At 42.2% G+C, this 14579-nt stretch overlaps 1 protein-coding gene across 1 annotated transcript in view; it reads left to right on the plus strand.

Annotated features, from left to right (window-relative positions):
• Window positions 1–12820, plus strand: part of PAFAH1B1 (platelet activating factor acetylhydrolase 1b regulatory subunit 1) — a 107901-nt gene extending 95081 nt beyond the window's left edge. Inside the window, exons 7-11 of the mRNA XM_023184743.1 lie at window positions 552–654; window positions 1635–1863; window positions 3917–4018; window positions 7356–7512; window positions 8929–12820. Coding sequence (XP_023040511.1) covers window positions 552–654; window positions 1635–1863; window positions 3917–4018; window positions 7356–7512; window positions 8929–9002 — 665 coding nt within the window. The 3' untranslated portion in view covers window positions 9003–12820. The remainder of the gene's footprint in view (window positions 1–551; window positions 655–1634; window positions 1864–3916; window positions 4019–7355; window positions 7513–8928) is intronic.
• The last annotated feature ends 1759 nt before the right edge of the window (window positions 12821–14579 follow it).

The following is a 14579-nucleotide window of genomic DNA, read 5'->3' on the forward strand; positions in this document are numbered from 1 at the left end:
CCTTGTCTCTACAAAAAATTAAAATGTCGTGGGTGTGGTGGTGCCACACCTGTGTAGTTCCAGCTACTCAACGGCTGAGGCGGGAAGAGCTCGTAGGCCCGGGAGTTCAAGGCTACATGAGCTGTGATTGCGCCACTGCACTTTAGCCTGGGTGACAGAGCAAGTCCTTGCCTCACCAACAAAATAAAAAAGAAAGAAATTGTTTTTCCTAGTGTTTATATGTAAACATTCAGACTCACTGAGGTAAGTATATGAATATATTTCAAATGTTGATAATCCTGATGCCTTACGTTTTTAAACCATTTGTAGAGGTTGAAATTTAATCCTAAATGGAGTTGACTATTTCCTTGTGGATTGTTTTTACTGATTTTTTAAACTTTATCGTGTAAATCCAGGTTTCTTATCACATTTGTATAAAATCCAGTGTATTTAGAACTTGCTTTGACATGGTGAAACCCCATGGGGAAACCCCGTGGTGAATTGATGTCTTGCTGCTCTTGGGGTGCTGCTTCATAACGTGCCGTAACGCACCGCCGTGCTGTGTGTTTCAGGCCACGACCACAATGTCTCCTCAGTAGCCATCATGCCCAATGGAGATCATCTAGTGTCCGCTTCAAGGGATAAAACCATAAAAATGTGGGAAGTGCAAACTGGGTAAGTAAGCTTAGTTGAAAAGGCATCGGTGGCTCACACCTGTAATGCCAGTGCTTTGGGAGGCTAAGGCAGGCAGATCACCTGGTCCGGAGTTGAAGACCAGCCTGACCAAATGGTGAAACCCCGTCTCTACTAAAAATACAAAAATTAGCCGGGCTTGGTGGGGCACACCTGTAATCCCAGCTACTTGGGAGGCTGAGGCAGGAGAATCACTTGAACCTGGGAGGCGGAGGTTGCAGTGAGCCAAGATTGTACCAGTGCCCTCCAGCCTGGGCAACAAGAGCGAGACTCTGTCTCAGAAAAAGAAAAGGCATCAGCTTAAAGACATATTTATAAAAAACAAAACAAAATTGTGTTCTGGTGTTTCAGTCATTTCGACTTTAACCCAGAATGATCATTGTGACAGTCATATTAAATATCCTTTAAACTAAGTTTGATCTGTACATGTCTTCCAAAAAGGAGCACAGAGACATTGTAAGGAGAGACTATGTCCTCGAGAGGCATTTCTGTGTAATGGCTTCTTTTCTCTGTCGTCGTCTTTTAGGTAATCTCTCAGTGGGTTTTAATGAAAATGTAAATAATCTTTGTGCTGGTATACCTCTGTTAGACTGAATTTGGTTGTGCATAGAATTACACTTGATTTTTGTCACACAAACTTACTAGTTTTACTCAGATTAGTAGAGCATAGCTTTTTTCCAATATGGCTGGAAATATTTTTAAGTGTGCGTTTAGTTTTGAAATATTTTATTTCTTATATATATTTTATCTTCTAGATGTTGATTTTGTTAGCTCCTTAATGATGTGCCTGTTAGCTCGTTGTTCCCACTTTAATTAGCCAGGATTGTACATTTATGCTGTCGACTTGTATCTCTGACTTGGTACCATTCTCTTCATCCCAGTACATAGCTATTTTTGTATCACTTCTGGAAAGTGTCCCGATGATTGTCATTCACAATGTAAGTTATTATTTATATTGACAGCTACTGTGTGAAGACATTCACAGGACACAGAGAATGGGTACGTATGGTACGACCAAATCAAGATGGCACTCTGATAGCCAGCTGTTCCAATGACCAGACTGTGCGTGTGTGGGTCGTAGCAACAAAGGAATGCAAGGCTGAGCTCCGAGAGCATGAGCATGTGGTAGAATGCATTTCCTGGGCTCCAGAAAGCTCATATTCCTCCATCTCTGAAGCAACAGGATCTGAGGTACTGTATATAAAAACTTGTCTTCATGGTTTTATTGCTGATGTCTTAAATCCTTAGATAACTTTGCTAATTCCCAGTTTCACGGCTGTTAATGCATTTAAAAGTCTGCATCCCAGAATTCTGAATCTTGAAATTCTCTACTCTTCACAGTATCTGTCAGAAAAATAGCCGCCATTAATGAACATAATAATTTTATTTATAAATTTATGGTAAAATGCAGTTCAGTGTTTATTTTTTTTAAATTAATCCCAGATGTGATGGTATAAATGTTTCTTTAAATGAAGACTATTTCATATGGTGGCCTCTGATGTTCTTGATCATTTAAAAGTACTAGCTGAGTCTGGAGCTTTAACACATTTCTTTGTGATTCTTTGTGCTCTTTTATGATTTTGGTCTTTCTGATTAATATGTTAAAAATAAATTACCTACAGGGTACAGCGGCACATGGCTATGTCCCAGCTACTCAGGAGGCTGAGGCAAGAGGATCACTTATGTCCAGAAGTTAAAGTTCAGCCTGAGGCAACAGAGCAAGATCCCTGTTTCTAATAAATGAATGAAAATGAATGGTCTAAAAGTTTTGTTTGCTTTTGAGACAGTCTCACTCTGTTGCGCAGGCTGGAGTATAGTAGCGTGATCTTGGCTCACTGCCACCTCTTCCTCCCGGGTTCAAGCGATTCTCCTGCCTCAGCCTCCTAAGTACCTGGGACCACGGATGCATGTGCCACCCTGCCAGCTAATTTTTTATATTTTTAGTAGAAACAAGGTTTTGCCATGTTGGCCAGGCTGGTCTCAAACTCCTGACCTCAAGTGATCTGCCCGCCTCAACTTCCTAAAGTTCTGGGATTACAGGTTTGAACCACTGCGCCCAGCCCCACACTGATTTTGATAGAGGCATTCCTATCATGTATTTTTAAAACTACATTTCAATAAAGAAAAGAGGCAGTTCCCTCTTAAATGAATCTTCTCTTGTGAGTTCTCTTTATTTTGGTTGGCCCATTGCGTTTTCAGATTCTTTTTACTGCCCTTTGGTGGTGGTTACATGCTGTGTGTCATAAATTTGATTCTGGTGCATCACACCACCAGAGGTATGATGACTCACGCCTGTAATCCCAGCACTTTGGGAAGTCAAGGAAGGAGGATCACTTGAGCCCAGGAGTTTGAGCAACATAGCAAGACCCCTGTCTCTACAGAAAGCTTTTTTTTTTTTAAACTCACCACTATACTAATGAGGAAAAAAAATTTTCAATAACTCAGCCAGGTGTAGTGGTGCACTCCTGTAGTCCCAGCCACTCAGGAGACTGAGGCAGGAAGATTGCTTGATCCAAGGAGTTCAAAGCTGCAGTGAACTATGATTGTTCCGCTGCACTCCAGCCTGGGTGACAGAATGAGACCCTGTCTTGAAATAAATGAATATTCCCTAATCCAGATCAAAAAAATAAATAAATAAATTTGATTCTGGTTGGATTTGTAAAAGCTAAATTAAATAGTGATTACAGAAATCTTGAAAAGTAAATTTATTATCTGTTGGTTTTATGAAAACTGAGTCCTAGCCTAAACAGAGATTTTCTGTTCTTATATTATCTGGGTCCTTCCTGTATAGCCTAGGTATGGTGTTAAAGACTTGGGTATTTCAACAGATAAAAACAAATTGGGCTGGGTGCAGTGGTTCACGCCTGTAATTCCAGCACTTTGGGAGGCCGAGGTGGTCCGATCACCTGAGGTTAGGAGTTCGAGACCAGCCTGCCCAACATGGCAAAACCCCATCTCTACTAAAAATACAAAAATTAGCCTGGTGTGGTGGCACACACCTGTAATCACACCTACTCAGGAGGCTGAGGGAGGAGACTCGCTTGAACCCGGGAGGCAGAGGTTGCAGTGAGCCGAGATTGCGCCACTGTACTCCAACCTGGGCAATAGAGCCAGACTCTGTCTCAAAACAAACAACCAAAATGCAACAAAATTGGAAATATAGATCATTATTAGGTAAAAACCATTTAAAGTCTGTACCTAACTTCTTGTGTAGGAAACTTAATTTTTATTATGTTTTCTGTAGACTAAAAAAAGTGGTAAACCTGGGCCGTTCTTGCTGTCTGGATCCAGAGACAAGACTATTAAGATGTGGGATGTCAGTACTGGCATGTGCCTTATGACCCTCGTAAGTTTGCATAATCTTACCATTTCTTTTGTATCTTCACTGTTTATACCTTTTTGGATTAATGCTTTGTGATATCTTATTAAATCTGAATTATACTGGGTTTTAAAATAACTTCTTTATAAATATAGTTTTCCTTTAGCTTTTGTCGTTACAGTGATGTGAAAGTTATTTCTCTAGAATGCAGGTTCTATAAAGAATCTGTAGAGCTAGTCGGTGTTTGAGGGGGAGATGCTAAAAAATTGTGTAATATCTCTTATGGAGAAGCAGCAGCATTCTTAGAGACCTGTTGACTGTTGAAGATGTTTGTTTGTCTGTTTCACTTTGTTTGAATCCTTTTAACTATTATATATCCTTGCTCACATGATCTAGTTTATTTGGCTTATTTAGGAACATATTTCTGTAGAAAGATATGTCAGTACTAGTAAGGGATTGTGGACACTGCTGTGTGCCTAAAGGAGTTCCAAAGAGATCTGTGGATGTTCATTTAGTAGTAGTTTTTATAATTTGGCATCCACGTTTGTTTAGAGATTTTTTAGGTGCTAACCATACCTTGAAGTGATTGTCTCTCTGTAGGATATGACAGACACATGTGGAAGCATCTTCAAGAACTGATTAGAAAATGAAACTTTCCTCTAATAGTATTCTGAGCTGAGTTCAGCTACACCATGTTGCTGTTAAGAAAAGATGATATATAATTAAAATAAAGCTGGCCAGGTGCAGTGGCTCACGCCTGCAATCCCAGCACTTTTGGAGGCTGAGGCAGGTGGATCACCTGAGGTCAGGAGTTCAGGACCAGCCTGACCAACGTTGTGAAACCCCATCTCTACTAAAATTACAAAAATTAGTCGGGCATAGCTGGGTGCGGTGGCTCATGCCTGTAATTCCAGCACTTTGGGAGGCCGAGATGGGCGAATCACCTGAGGTCGGGAGTTCAAGACCAGCCTGACCAACATGGAGGAACTTTATCTCCTAAAAATACAAAATTAGCCGGGCTTGGTGGCGCATGCCTTCAATCCCAGCTACTCGGGAAGGCTGAGGAAGGCGAATCGCTTTAACCTAGGAGGGGGAGGTTACAGTGAGCCAAGATCACGCCATTGTACTCCAGCCTGGGCAATAAGAGCAAAATTCTGTGTCAAAAAAAGAAGAAAAAAAGCCGGGCGTGGTGGTACATGTCTGTAATCCCAGCTACTCGGGAGACTGAGGCATGAGAATTGTTTGCACCTGGGAGATGGAGGTTGTGGTGAGCCGAGATCGCACCATGGCACTCCAGCCTGGGCAGTAAAGCGAGACTGTGTCTTAAAAAAGAAAGAAAAACATACTCTTGACCAGACACAGTGGCTCACGCCTGTAATCCCAGGACTTTGGGAGGCAAAGGCAGGAGGAGCCCAGGAGTTTGAAGACCAGCTTGGGCAACGTAACGAGGCCCTGTCTGTACCAAAATAAAAATTTTAAAATTAGTTATGCATGATGGTGCATGCCTATAGTCCTAGCTACTTGGGAGGCTAAAGCAGGAGGATTACTTGAACCCAGGAATTTGAGGCTTTAGTGAGCTGTGATCATACCACTGTACTCCAGCCGGGGCAACAGAGAGAGTTGCTGTCTCTTTTTAAAGTAAAACAAAACTTTGCAATGCTGTGCTATAACCGCACTATCCAGCATGGTAGCTGCTAGCCATGTGCAGCTGTTATACTCTTGAAAAATGTGGCTAGTGAGACTGAAGAACTGAATTGTTGGTTGTATGTAATCTTAACTATTATATATTAAAGTAGGCATACATGGGCCGGGCACGGTGGCTCAAACCTGTAATCCCAGCACTTTGGGAGGCCGAGACGGGCGGATCACGAGGTCAGGAGATTGAGACCATCCTGGCTAACCCAGTGAAACCCCGTCTCTACTAAAAAATACAAAAAACTAGCCGGGTGAGGTGGCGGGCGCCTGTAGTCCCAGCTACTCGGGAGGCTGAGGCAGGAGAATGGCCTGAACCTGGGAGGCGGAGCTTGCAGTGAGCTGAGATCAGGCCACTGCACTCCAGCCTGGTCAACAGAGCGAGACTCCGCCTCAAAAAAAAAAGAAAAAAAAAGTAGGTGTACATGGACAGTAGCTACCATGTTCAACTGTGCGGTTCTAAGCCTTTTTCTTAAATTAATGTGTAGATGAATGTGCTATTTTTTATAAAAATGGTATCATACCCCTTAACGTAGCTTTGTAGCAAACCTTTAATTTAGAAAGTATGTGATCCTTGCTCATGTTGTTAGATGCTCTTCTTGTACATTGATCTACAGACAGTGCTTTGCAAACATCTTTGTTAACTAAATCTCTTGGCATGTGCTTAAAGATAAATTGCAAGAACGGAACTGCTGCGACAGGGGAAATACGGATGGATGGATGGATGGATGGATGGATGGATGGATGGATGGATGATTAGATGGATGATTAGATGGATGATTGTATGGATACCTGGATGGATGTATGATTGGATGGATGGATGGACGCATGCATGCATGGATGGATGGATGATTAGATGGATGGGTAGATGGATCAATGAATGGATGGGTGGATGGATGCATGGATGGATGGATACATGGATGGACTGATAATTAGATGGATGGATGGATGATTAGATGGATGGATGGATAGATGGATGAATGATTGGATGGATGGATGGATGGATGGATACATGGATGGATGGATGATCGGATGGATGGATGGATGGATACATGGATGGATGATTAGATGGATGGATGGATGGATGGATGGATGGATGGATGGATGGATGGATGATTGCATGGATGATTGGATGGATGGATGGATGGATGATTGGATGATTGGATGATTGGATGGGTGGATGGATATATAGTGAATGCTTGTATATCCTTCACCTAGTTAACATTTGTTTGTTTTCCTTCATGTATGTGTGTATATTTTGCTGAAATCATTTGAGAGTTCCTTGGAGACATCGTACACTTTACCCCCAAGTATTTTAGCATGAACCACCTAGGAACAAGGATAGTATATAAATAACCACAATAAAATTAATCACACTCAAGAAATTTACCATTGATAGACTACATATTCAGATTTGTTCTTGTTATTTCCACAATGCCGTGCGTGACTTCTCTTTAACCCTCATCCAGGACCCAGTCAAGGATCATACATTATATTTGCTGGTCATGTCTTACGAGTTTTCAGTTTCATTTAATCTAGAATTCCCTAGACTTTTATTTTATTTTGGTGTCTTTTGATGTTTTTGGTATGTATAGTTTTACCGTATTATTAAATAGATGCTATTTAAACATTTTATCCTTTCACTAAGTCAAGTAACTTTTTTGTTTTTAAGGTGGGTCATGATAACTGGGTACGTGGAGTTCTGTTCCATTCTGGGGGGAAGTTTATTTTGAGTTGTGCTGATGACAAGACCCTGCGCGTGTGGGATTACAAGAACAAGCGATGCATGAAGACCCTCAATGCGCATGAACACTTTGTTACCTCCTTGGGTATGTACGCCTTGTGAGGTCTCTGACATTAGATTTTGGAGTGCCAGACGTAACAGGGTTTTACATGATCATGTGAACTCTGCCAGGTAAGAAATGACCATGTGCTTTCAGGGCAGAATAGAGAAGACAGATGAAAATTTTGTGGATTCCTACCATTTGTTTTAAATTCTCCTTTCCTTAACTCTTTGTATCGTTAGCCTTACAATAAAAACATTACTTTCTGCACTGCACAACATTGGTTTTGGAAACCAGAGTTTGTGAAGAGGATACTTAACACTCTGATGGTTAGTTTTTCTCCCCTATTAGTTTCTTTCTCAAACAAAATCTTCCTCAACCTTTCCCTCTGGCAGGTGTATACTATCAGGTACTAGAAACTCAGAAAATTGTATTTGATTTTAGTAAACATCCTCACTATCATTTGGACTTGCATCTGGAATTTAAGATAGTGAATACAGTCAAGTCTAATAAATACACTGAAGTATAATGGACCAAAGCCTCGGTAAGGTGAAGCTAATGCCTGCCCCACAGGATTGTTTCAAGGATTAGACACGAATATGGAGCATTTGTGCTATGCCTGGAACATAGTGTTCAGTAAATAGATATGATGAGACTCTTTATTGTTAGATTTGAGCCCTGCTGTGCCTTTAGTCCCAGCTACTCAGGAGGCTGAGGCTGGAGGATTGCTTGAGCCCAGGAGTTCTGGGTTACAGTGTGCTGTGCTGATCGGATGTCTGCACTAAGTGCAGCATCAATATGGTGACCTCCTGGGAACAGGAGACTCCCAGGTTGCCTAAAGGAGTGATCTGGCCCAGGGCATAAACAGAGCAAGTCAAAACTCCCCTGCTGATCAGTAGTGGGATCATAACTTTGAATAGCCATTGCACTCCAGCCTGGGCAACACAGTGAGACCCTGCCTCGAAAAAAAGAAAAAAAGGAAAAAAAAAAAGATTCGAGCGCCATTTGGGATGGGCCAAACAGGAACAGGCGTTTTTGTTGAGATGTTAATACAGGATTTGATCATTGAGTCTCAACTTCCCTAACTACATTGGCAAACTAGATACCTTCTTGGAGTGTGGGTATATTGGAGAAACCTGAAAACTCCTGGTATTTGGGCTTTCTTATTTTGTGGCTCATTAAAAATTGTATCTGGCTCAGAGTGATGGAGGGTTGGGGACCGGGCAGGGTCTTGCTCTGTCACCCAGGCTGGAGTGCCATGGTGCAGTCATGGCTCGCTGCAGCCTCGACTTCGCAGCTCAGACAGTTCTGCGTCAGTCTCCCGAGTAGCTGGGACTACAGGCACACACTACCATGCCCGGCTAATTTTTTTTTTTTTTTTGTATTTTGTAGAGAGGGGGGTCTCACTTTGTTGCCCAGGCTTACTGTGGTTTTTAAATAAACCGTTTCTTTTTCTTTCAGATTTCCACAAGACGGCACCCTATGTCGTCACTGGCAGCGTAGATCAAACAGTAAAAGTGTGGGAGTGCCGTTGATTGCGTCTCCTTCGGCCCCTCCTCCCTCTTTTCCTCTGGATGCACTCTGATGATACCATGGTTACCCCCATTGAGCTCTGTTTAAATAAATATTGTCCTTTCATGTAAATTATTCTGGATGTAGATTGAGCTTATTAAATGTTACACACAAAGTATTCATGCATGGTGAATCCAAATTGTATACTGTAAATTTACATACGTTGTCTAGAAGTACCATAGGGGTTTAAAAACCTGGGCTGGCATTGGTCACACCAGGCCTAAGAAGGCAGAAGTTGAATCATTTGAACTAGGGCACTAAACTGAATAGTTGACAGTGTCATTTTATGTTGGATTATTAATTCCTGTTTTTCTTTCTGCTATCTGTTGGTGCCTGACTTGATGGCCTCATTTGGGGAAAAGTGGTGGTTATTAGGGCTTTTTCTGAAATGTGTATCTATGTAACATCACTTAAGTGTGCTTAATAAATCTTTAAGGATTTTAGATAATAAGGCAACAATTCAGAATCTTCTGAACCATCTATGTAATGAATGGGGATTACACATTGGATTTTTCTCATGACACATTTGCCAAATCAGTAGGATATATTTGTTTTGGCAGCCTATCAAGCAAAGGCTAGTGGTATATTTATGTAAGAAAATGACTGTAAATCTCAAGAAAAGTCTCAGCAGCTAATTGCAACTCATTTATTTCATTTTGGTCTTAATGCTTTGTAAACAGGTCAAAAAGTCCTATCATACTCTAAGCTTCTATTTTACACACTAGACATACTTCTAGTTGTATTCTCCATACTATTAGACTGTAGTGATGTGACTTCCAAGTAGAATGTAATCTTCCCATTGAGTGTGTCATGGTACAAATCACTATTTGTTTTTGGTGTTTTTAGGGATGTGCAATGTGCATTACATAATGACAGAAATACTGAGAAGGTTCTGTGTGTCCATTTGAAAGGAGTGGGAGGAATACAGCAGTTGGTTTTTCAACGTGAATCTGATATTGATTTAAACTGTTTCACTTACAAGTTTTAAAAAAATGACAGGGTTTAATGGAGCGTGCATAAAAATGTACTGTTTTCACCTTTTGTTTATATGTAAATGTTTGTAAGTATATGGGCCTGTCTGTAAGTGGATAAGTCTATATGTGTGTATCATACACATCAACCTCCATGTCCTTAGTCCTGGGTTTTTTAAAAAGTGCTAAAACGGACAAGTAGAATAAATCTTGCTGTGGAATGCCATGCTTTAGAACAAACCCTTTTTGATCTTAATGCTTCTGAAAACTAGGTCTGACTCTGGGGATTTTTTTCCAGCTGAAGGAAAATCACTTCCGTTATTTTCCCCTCTAATTTAGCTGCTTGACGTTTTACACAGCCCAGATATATTGTATATTTTGACCCAAAGTTACAAGTAGGTTTAAGAGAATTTTTAGCCATGACTTTTGGAGCACTATTCCATTGTCAGTTATTAATAAAGAATTCCATTGCTTAGCTAACCAACAGGTTTTTTTTTCCCCAAGAAAGTTATCTGAAAAGTTAACAGAACAATGAGATAACAGTGACAGTTTAACAGAGAGAAAATTCTGAATTGCGTTTTATTCATTTGTGTACTATGTGATTTTTTAAATGTCCCCTTTAGTATTTAATGGAAATTTGGTTCCTGCAAAAGACAAAGGGTGAGAGTTAACGTCCTGTAGATACACACAGAGACTAGGCCGTCTATTAACTAGAAGCAACTTTATGTCTAGCTTGTGTCTTTTTGTTTGTTTGTTTGCTTGTTTGTTTTTAGATTCCTGAGAGATGTCTCTGGAAGGGAAAGTTTTGAGAACTAATGGCTATTTTTGAGGACAAAAATTACATCTTAATTAAGCTAATTCCTTAAATACATACAAGTAGGTGAATTTTCAGGACAATATTGCCTCACAACCCTGCTTACATTGAGAAGTCTTTTTCCCTTAGCTCTTCTGACTGGATTTTTCTACAAAAACTATGGAAAATATCTTTGTTCTTGTTTGCTGCTATTTTCTGTCCTATTTTGAGAAATATAAATACATAGAAATGGTGCATCTTAACATTTGTTTGTACATGTATAAATGTCTTGTATTTTAATTCATTTTTAGCATGAATTGTTTAAGGGTAAGCCACAACATCTAGAAATCACTCATAGATAATTGAACAATAAAGGAGAATGGTACCGATGCAGGAGGAAGCAAGCGAGTCTTCCCCTGCAGCACACAGCGACTTGCGTTGACGAAGGAGGAGGAAACAATTACTCTGTAAACAAAGTTATCCTTACTTGGGAGATTGCCACAGCCTGCTGCTGAGTTGAGTTACCAGACATCCTCCATGTGAGAAGCAGCGAACATTGAATCTCAGGGATGGCCCACAACTGGGTCCACATGTAACGAGCCCTGTTTAATAACGAAGGGGTTGGGGAGAGCAGTCCGTCTACAACCTGGAATCAGATTTGCAAAGGTTTCCTGCACTGCTGTCTGACACTGTCCTGTTGATGCCCTTTCTGACTGTGTTTTCTGTTTTCTCTGTCTGCTGTCTAACCCTGTGCCTTGCCTGGGATAAGGACAATGATGAGGTTACTGGTTTGGATTGTAAGTAGAGGACTTTTATTCGTTGGTTTAGAGGTTCACTGCTGCTTTGTCACTTTCTCAATCAAATTGGCCACTTATTTAAGAAATAAAAAGCTGGTAGAATTGCATCCTCAGATGATTATTGACTGTGTGTGTGTGTGTGAAAACAGACATTCCAGTGCCACCCAAGTATCTATAACGTGCCCAAGAAATCCTAGCTGTGCTCAGCAGAGTGCAAGCCATGGAAGCTGTTCAGACATCGCATGGAGCCTAGTTGCCTGTTGTCACGGCAGCTTGCACTTCAGGAGACTAAGACCGTCCCGGTTCGTCTGTGTGTGGTGTGACCAGTGGTGTGCCCAGAGCACTCCTCTCAGAATCACTAGTGTTAGCAAGTCGTCCCAGGCTGGGGAGCACTCGCTGTAGTCTTTGGAAAGCTTTGGCTTTAGATTTACCAAGCCCCGTCTCCCCACTGCCAGTGCCCTGCTCTCCCGTTCGCCTCTTTCTGTTTCTGTGTGAACTTCCCAGTAATATCACTCGTTAAATAGATTTTCTTTAAATTTATTTAAAGAACAACTATTTAAAAGTAAAGGATATTTTGTTGACATTGGTGGCTTGATCGTCCTTAAGCAACTGAAGTTAAAATTGTTGAAGGAAAAGGCACTTACACTGGTTACTCTTTCTTGTCCAGCTGTATATAAGTCCAGTGTGTTCATGAATCTAGCTGACACGAAGAATCTCCTGGTAGAGAAGCGATGTGTAAAAAACTGGTGGAAAAAGGTTTTGGATTTTTTTCCAGTGGGGTGGGGGGAGGGCAAGCTGGATTTACAGGTCACGGCTGGACTGAATGGGCCTTTTTATCTTCCCACCGTATCATGGAAGTAGCTGCTTGCTTGTACTGCCTATCCTTCAGGCATCCCTAAAGCTCACTCTGAAGATGTGAGAGACAAACTCTTCGAGTCAAAGTTGATCCTGACACTGACATGAAGGCAAGCCTTGATTTCATATGAACATTGCAGAGGTGGCGATTGAGAAAACAGTTCCCCAGATTGTAAGAGTTCACTGAAGATATTGACACAATTAAAAAAAAAAAATCAGTAAAGGAATGTATATAATATTGCTCTTGTGTTTTACAGTAAGATTTGTTGCTCTCAGACTGTGTAAAACAAAATTTATTCATGTTTTCTGCATATTAAAAAATCTTATTGTACCAATTGGTAAACTATTAAATGCCTATAAAACTAGATGTGATTTTTTTTTTTTTTTTTTTTTTTTCCTTTGCACAGGTGAAATCCTGATGGAACGTGGGGCTGTCTGTAGCGCCAGTCACAAAGAGTGACACGAATTGGTGTGAGGGCAGTAGGGCCTGAGGACCTGCTGTTCTTCGGGGCAGCACCCAGACTGGCTTTGCTGTCCCCTTTCCCCCAGGTGGAGGAGGGGGTGCCGTAGCGTGGGCCCTTACTGTGGCGGGCATCTACGGCACAGGCCAGCTCTACCCCACCCTCCCAGCAGCCCATTCTGACGATGGCTATTGCTGTGGCCAGAATCAAACCCAAGATGGCGGGTTACAGGCCCAAGACTAGACTCTTGGGGTCAGAGTCTAGAGAGAAGGGACCCTGCCGGGCGCGGTGGCTCACGCCTGTAATCCCAGCTTTTAGGGAGGCAGAGACGGGAGGATAGCTTGAGCCCAGGAGTTCAGTACCTCTGGGCAATATAGCGAGACCCCGTTCTCCACACAAAGGAGAGGAAAAAAAGATGGGGCCCTCCCCTCTTTGTTCTGTGAGTGAACCTCTTACCTTGCTCAGTGGTCTTGGATTCGTGAAGGTAAATCCTTAATACTGTTTTCAAATTTGGTTGCAACATACCAAAATAAAAATGTTCGTCTTTGTCCCAGAAACCCCAGCTCTGTGCTTGACACGGGGCCGTATCTTGTATTCAGGGCACCTACAAAGGACAGTTTGGTGATGTGCTGGTTCCTTTCTTACAGCCCAGCTGTTTTCCTGCCTCCTGTTGGGAGTAGTAGCCTCCCCCAAAATAGGAGCTTGGCCCAGAGCAAAAAAGAAACGGGCTGGGCGCAGTGGCACGCCTGTAATCCCAGCACTTTGGGAGGCCGCGGCGGGCAGACTGCCTGAGCTCAGGAGTTTGACACCAGCCTGGGCAATACGATGAAACCCTGTCTCTACTAAAAACACAAAAAATTAGCCAGGTGTGGTGGCGCGCGCCTGTAGTCCCAGTTACTTGGGAGACTGAGGCAGGAGAATCGCTTGAACCTGGGAGGTGGAGGTTGCAGTGAGCCGGGATTGCACCGCTGCACTCCAGCCTGGGCAACAGAGCAAGACTCCGGCTCAAAAAAGCAAGAAAAAAGAAATTGGCCTGAAGTTAGTTCACTGCACTTTTGCAGCTTTTCCATCTCTTTGCAAGACTCTTCCAGGCCGAGATCCAGATGACAGGGCTCCGGGGCAGCATTAGTAGCACTATCCAGAAATGCTATTGGCTGTTCAAAACCTGGCAAGTAACTCGCTGGCATGTAACAGCCTCAAAACTCCTTCCAGGAGTCATGACTGTGTATGGCCTTTGATGCAGGGGGAGGGTAGCTGGCTGCGGCAGCTCTGTCTGTCCCTGCCTAGCCTGGCGAAACCTGACTTGTGTGCAGACAGTTCTTAACTGCTGACATACCAGAAGTTCTAGGACAGGGATCCTCAAAGTGTGTTCCTTGGTTCAGCAGCAGCAGCAGCAGCAGCTGGGAGCTCATTAGAGACGCAGGTCGTAGGCCCCACCTCAGACCCCCGAGTCGAAATGGTGCAGCCTGCTTGCTTTATTTATAATCTACTTTAACAAGCCTTTCCAATGAATCTGAGGCAGGCTCAGGTTTGCGAACTACGGAGCTAAATGATTCAACTTCTCACCAAAGAAACTTGGGCACATCACTGGTCCCTTGGCCCCACAGCTCAGGTTTGGATCCTGATCTTTCCTCTTTCTTTTTTCTCTTTTTTTTTTTTTTTT

This window comes from Piliocolobus tephrosceles, chromosome 16 (assembly GCF_002776525.5).
Source record: "Piliocolobus tephrosceles isolate RC106 chromosome 16, ASM277652v3, whole genome shotgun sequence".
In the NCBI taxonomy this organism is placed as follows: domain Eukaryota; kingdom Metazoa; phylum Chordata; class Mammalia; order Primates; family Cercopithecidae; genus Piliocolobus; species Piliocolobus tephrosceles.